At 37.0% G+C, this 6,331-nt stretch overlaps 1 protein-coding gene across 1 annotated transcript; it reads left to right on the top strand.

Annotated features, from left to right (window-relative positions):
- Positions 1–2,687: 2,687 nt before the first annotated feature.
- Positions 2,688–4,147, top strand: LOC129374753 (granzyme B(G,H)-like). Its single transcript, XM_055053367.1, has 5 exons — positions 2,688–2,761; positions 2,837–2,987; positions 3,082–3,217; positions 3,305–3,571; positions 3,649–4,147. Exons 1-5 carry the CDS (start codon positions 2,689–2,691, stop codon positions 3,799–3,801), a joined length of 780 nt encoding a protein of 259 aa, XP_054909342.1. The 5' UTR covers position 2,688; the 3' UTR covers positions 3,802–4,147.
- The last annotated feature ends 2,184 nt before the right edge of the window (positions 4,148–6,331 follow it).

Here is a 6,331-nt window from a genome sequence, read left to right as displayed (position 1 = left end):
TGGTATGGTAAAGTATGGTAAAATGATATTCATAGAATAATTTTGAAGCTCAACTTTAAATATGATGAGGGCAAAAATGTGTTCATGAAGCCTGAGAAGTGAAAAAAACAAAATAAATCCATAAACATGAGGTCATTGGAGATAATCTACATACCATTAGCATACCTTTTCAAATTAACATCATGTTTATGACAATGTCTTATGCACACCTCTTCAAATAAAGTCTTACCCAATATTCTGCAATTCATTTCTTCGTAAATGTGATGACTTGATGTTTGTGTGTAACTTTTTCACTTTAGACACACCTGAAATAAGTTTTAAAAGTTGTTTTCTGAATGGAGATTAGTAGAAAACTAGAAATTTGAAAGGGGAGCAAGTCATTGGACGACTGACTGAACAGAAGTCAGAAACCAGAAAACTGTAAAAACTCATAAAGTTACTCAGCACAAGAGTGATATACACTGACAATGAAACAGAGTAAGAGACAATAAGAAACAGGAAGGAAGGTAAAAACCATGTACAAATGGAGCAAGACTGACTGCCAAAGCAGTCAGGGAAATAAAAGACATGAGACTTCAAAGGTAGAATACCAATTCATAAAATTAACACAAAGTCCATCACACTATGGAGTCTTTTCTAATTGCGAGTGCCCAACTGTCTCTAAGATATGCTCAGACTGTATGAAAATGCATCCTGCTACTAAAATTACAGGTTAACAGGAGTTGTGTTTGATTCTCATTGTAAAAGTGATGTGCTGTTTCAGAACTGATCTCATTCGTATGCTTTAAAGATGTCACCCAGACGAATCAGAAGTAAATCCCTTTCTGAAAAATGAGGTTCGTGACTTCTGTGGATTATAAGTTTTTACTGAAAATAATTTTTGTTTATGGAGGAAATTAGAAATCTTAACTAACCAAATACTGTGGAGCTTTACCAGAGCACACTTTTCACTCTTGACGATGAAAACCATCAAAGATGAGGTACTGATGCTGAGTAAGACTGCTGACTTCATTTCACATGTCCGTGAGAACACAGAGACGCAGGAAACTGAGGTTCCAGATTATAGGTTGTGGTTTTGAGTTTTGTCAGAAGATTTGTTTCAAAGTACACGGTGTTTCGGGGTTTAATTTGATGACACTCACAAGATAATCTTTCACTGCAAGGAAATGCATCCATCGTGTAGCAAGAAAAACAACAAAAAAACCAACAAAAAAACAAGTCCAGCAAGTTAATAGAGTCAATTGAAACAAAATCAATGTTTATTAAAAGCAGCATTCTTTGCACGCCTCGTAATATTTAGTGTAGGCTAAACATGCAAAACACCTTGGAGTAACTGAGACATTTACGTGTGTCTTGCTACGTGTCTTTAATTGCATTAATCCACATTAAAAAGTGGTTTTGTGTAAAGAGCATTAAGATATGCTCAGACTGTATGAAAATGCATCCTGTTACTAAAATTACAGGTTAACAGGAGTTGTGTTTGTAAAAGTGATGTGCTGTTTCAGAACTGATCTCATTCGTATGCTTTAAAGATGTCACCCAGACGAATCAGAAGTAAATCCCTTTCTGAAAAATGATTACTTCTACAGTTGTTGCACATCTGTCTATGTGACTCAGGAGGTTTAGTAATTCACTCATAGTAATTCAGATATCAATACCATGCTTTCTGTTTGAATCCATGCCTGAAAGAGTATTGATGATTGTCTGTTTGTGATTTGATTACTCATTACTGACATTCCAGACACAGCTCTCTTTCAGTTTGGTGCAAGTTTGAATTGAGTAAACCTTTGGGGTTTGTGATGGGCTGCTATTTCTGCTAAAACATAATTTGCTTGGAGAAATTAGGAAAACCAGTCTTTAGACAGGCTTGTTTAAAATCTCACAACGTGGCTTTACCATTCCTTCTTTGTGCCGATACGTAATCCTGCATCTTTGCTCTCACCCAGGCCTGATGAACCCTGTTGGCCTGCAGCCATCACCACTATGGCTGAGCATTAAGTGCTTTCATGCATAAGTTTGTTTCGTGGAATTTTAGAAATGTCTGTGATTTAAACTGACCCTATTAGATTAGTTACCTTTTCAAAATATCTATCACATCTGTGTTTCTGAGAAGAGACTTGTTGAGTCATAATGATACTTCACACTTCAGATGACAGCTTTGAGGAGGCTCAGTGAATAGGAAATATTTTTTTAAATGGCTTATTGATAATGCCATTTGTGCTAAGGCAGAAATAGTGTAATTTATTTTGTGAAGTGCAACTTTATATAATCACGGAGGCGTTTCATAGATTCACTGTTTGCTCCACTGTTCTTACTCAAGGAGACTCGTAGGCTGAGACTGTGAAAACTACTGCATCAAGTTACTCAGTGGGCAACGGTGAACAGCGACCCTTCAGACCTAAAACCTCAGAAAGTGGTTTCAATTTGTCATCTACTTTTTAAAAATGATGTTGAGCTGAGCTCACCCTCCAACTGCACAGAGCATATGTGCCTCAAGTTTTCCAGCAAGAACCACATACGTTCCGTTTACCGTAACTTAAACCCAATGAGCTCTCATTGGTTTGCTGACCAGAAGTGCACAGTGACCGCATATAGACAGAGGGAGGGGGGGCTTCACTGTCATGTTCAATAAAAACCACAGGCTATATATAAGAGAATACCTCTTATATACAGCCGCCAATATTTAAGATGATGATAAAACTGATGGCGACACGGCGGGTGTTAATGCTCTTCCTTGTTCTGGCAGTCCTCAGACAAAAAGGTGATGTATTAAAATCTATATATTGTTCTTTGTTAAAATAGAAACCGATGCTTATTTGTATTTTTGCTTTTGCAGCTCATGGGACTGAGATTATTAATGGCAAAAAAGTGCCTGATCGTATGATGCGTTATGTGGCTTCGGTTCAGAACGACAGGGGTCAGCATGTGTGTGGGGGATTTCTCATCAGCGAAGACTTTGTGGTTACGGCTGCACACTGTAATAACAAGTGAGTTTTGCAAGGCTTTCAGTATTTTGACATTTTGTAAGTGCTACTTTTCTTCAAATAATAAAGACTAAATCTTTTTTTTTTTTTCATTTAGTACCCCTACAAGTGTTGTACTTGGAACTCACAACCTCAAGAAAGTTGATGATGGCACAATGAGATATAATGTAACCCCGTGCAAGCACCCAGATTTCAAAGATGTTAAAACTGGCAATGACATCATGCTTCTCAAAGCAAGTTCCTTTACTTTTTAAATGTTAGTGAACATTCTGAAACCTTTAAGTTTTACATTTCTCATTGTGTTTTTCTTTTGCCAAAAGCTGTCTAAGAAAGTGAAACTCAACAAAAAAGTGCAGTCGATCCAAATACCGAAGGGTGAGATGAAAGTGAAAGATGAAGCTAAGTGCCTCGTTGTTGGCTGGGGCTCCACAAGATATAGGGGTAAAACTTCCAATGAGCTGGAAATGGCTGAAGTGACCATAACAAGTCTGAAGGAATGTAAAACTACATGGAAATCTTTGAAGCTCGATCTTCCAAGCAATGTGATTTGTGCAGGTGGAGATAATGCAAAAACAGGATTCTGCAAGGTGCATATGTCTCTAGAAGGTATTGCTGGCAAGTGTTGCATAGCAGAAAAACTCATCAAGCTCTGCTTTCTTCACAGGGTGATTCAGGAGGACCTTTAGTGTGTGGAGGGACAGCCGTAGGCATCGTGTCTTTCAGCGGGGAGTGTATCACAGATATCCCTAATGTTTACACAGATGTATCAAAATACGTGTCCTGGATCAAAAAAATTCGCAAGCGAAAACAATGTTAAGTGGAGCACATCATGCACATATTTCTGGTACAGTTGCTGTATCTCTCTGTGTTTGATTTTTAATGGGAGGATGGAAGGCAATAAAATGTGTTTTAAATCTTGTGAGTTTCTACTACTAAAGCAGATATGGAAAATGTTATATAGACTCTTGGAATGGAATGAATCTTTTGTAAAAACTTTAAATTTGACAGAAAAAATAGTAAACTGCTAACAGGCTAAAAAGCAAGTATTCGTATCACTGGCGTAAAGCACATTCCACAATAAATAAGCCAATGAATAATAGCATCACGCATAGCGTGTTTGTTGTTTTGACTTAAAAAAATAATAAAATGAAACCGTTAAAATGCCTATTGTATGGTGTAATTGTTTTTCAGAGCACATTTCATGATATTGGACTGCAGTGGTGGAGTTGGTAGCACTGCTGTCTTGCAGCAATGAGGTTGTGGGTTTGAACCCTGGTCAGTTTGCATGTTCTGTGTCACTAGTTCTCATGAACTAGTGGCTTGTTTACCCCGTCTCTTGCCCTGTGACTGTTGAATATGAACATCAGCTCCCTGTGACTCTCCAAGGATAAATGGTGGATTGAGTTTTCTATAACTGCATAAACCCAATGATAAATATTTCATGGTGCTTTGAGCTGTTAGTTGACCAGCAGTTTGATAGACCAAATTTAATCCTCTGATTAAAAAAAAAATAATACAGTCAAAGTATGAACGTTAGAACGTTAATTTGGACTCATAAAATCTGGGTTTGCTTTCTCAATAAAAGATTTAAGCCTGTTCTTTAGTTTTGTATAATTAATTCTCTAGTTTCAAAGATGAACCTAGAAAGCTGCATAAGACTGTCAGAAAAACTTACTCTTTTTCTTTTTACTTTGTTATTTTTATATGCACATACAATCACACATAAAAAATGTTGAAGTTTGAAAAATGAAAAAAATAAGGATAAAAGGAAATTATTATGAAAAAGTACAATAGAAACACATTGCATGCTTATATTGTATGCAAATTTGCATGTTTTCTTGTATGAAAGTTGCTAAAACACACACAAAGAAAAAAGCACAAGCAGAAAAGGTTAAAGACTCATGACAGAACACAAAACTTGACACAGAGGCATCATTCAGTCCCCATCTGTCACATGTTTGAAGCCTTTTATGAACAGATTTCAACAAATTAAAAAAGTAAAGCTCAAATCTTGAATGTGTGTGATATACATCGCTTCACAAGTGGCTGTCATTCATCTACACTTTCACAAGGGGGCAATCCTAAGTTTGTTTTCTCAAATAAATGTCTGTGTTACTGAAGTAAAGTTATACTTATTAAGGCTGCCAGATCAGTCTAGGCCTGCCAAGGATCGAGTAAACCTTTGCAATTGCTACTTTTGTAGTGTTTGCAAATAGTTAATCTGGTGTGTTTTTAGAAAAACAGATATGGGTTGACTGATACAGACAGACAGATACAGACAGACACATACAGACAGACAGACTGATACAGACAGACAGATACAGATACAGACTGACTGATACAGACAGACAGATACAGACAGACTGATACAGACAGACAGATACAGACAGACAGATACAGACAGACAGATACAGACAGACAGATACAGACAGACTGATACAGACAGACAGATACAGACTGACTGATACATATGGTAACCTCTGCCAGTGTGCTTGGCCAAATTTTCAGCACAAGTTGATTGAGGATTTCGTCATAGAAAGATGACAGATATCAACAACATGTTAGAACTACAAGTAGTGATAACTAAACAGAATCTGTCTTCGAAAACAAAATCCATCCCTTTAAGACGCAGCTGGTTTTGGAGATTTTATTTCACAAGGACACAGTTAAGTATTGGAGGAATTACATATCCATCCTACCACTACCTCAGCCCCATGGCTGCAAATACAACTTGATTAGTCTTATTCCAGAGGCTCACAGCATTTAAACAGATTCGCCCTGTTTTCTAAAAGTGGGTCATTGCTGAGATCCTTATCTGTTTTCAGAGAAAAGTCAGAATGAGTCATAATGGTACTTCAGAGTTTAGGTGGCAGCTATCGAGTGTTGCAATAGTACGTCAGACAATGGCCTCTTCATTGTTCTGGAAAACTTAAAAAATACAGCAGTAACCAGAAACTGCTACTGCAAAAATGCTACAATGTTAGTTGTTTTTTTTGTTTGTTTGTTTGTTTGTTTGTTTTTTGAGAGAAAATGACATTTCTGAACTATGACCAACTATGACAATCAGAGACAAGAATAATAAATGAAAACGTTATTTACCAATTGGCATTAGTAAACAGAAAATATCAAGGTGAAGACAGTCTGGTGGTTATAAAAATGTAAGGGGTTCATAAATAATTGATTAATCCCAATGGGGAAGTTGAGGTCATTGCAAATTTTCAAGAAGTTGTCGTACATAGGGGAGGATTGTGGAAAGGAATCTACTGCAGTGGTCAGTGCAACAGCGGTGAAGTGTAGGCCTCTGACTGAAGACACTTTTCTCAATCTTATGTGAAAGATTTCCAGGG

This window comes from Poeciliopsis prolifica, unplaced genomic scaffold, assembly GCF_027474105.1.
Source record: "Poeciliopsis prolifica strain line A6 unplaced genomic scaffold, Auburn_PproV2 SCAFFOLD002, whole genome shotgun sequence".
NCBI lineage: Eukaryota > Metazoa > Chordata > Actinopteri > Cyprinodontiformes > Poeciliidae > Poeciliopsis > Poeciliopsis prolifica.
The sequence above is the reverse complement of the archived record's forward strand: the minus strand, read 5'-3'. Positions and strand labels throughout refer to the sequence as shown.

Coding starts and splice junctions, on each gene's coding strand:
- LOC129374753 (XM_055053367.1), top strand. CDS start 2,689: ATGATGATAAAACTGATGGCGACACGGCGGGTGTTAATGCTCTTCCTT. Junction 2,762..2,836: donor GGCAGTCCTCAGACAAAAAG/GTGATGTATTAA, acceptor TTGCTTTTGCAG/CTCATGGGACTGAGATTATT. Junction 3,218..3,304: donor ATGACATCATGCTTCTCAAA/GCAAGTTCCTTT, acceptor TTTTGCCAAAAG/CTGTCTAAGAAAGTGAAACT.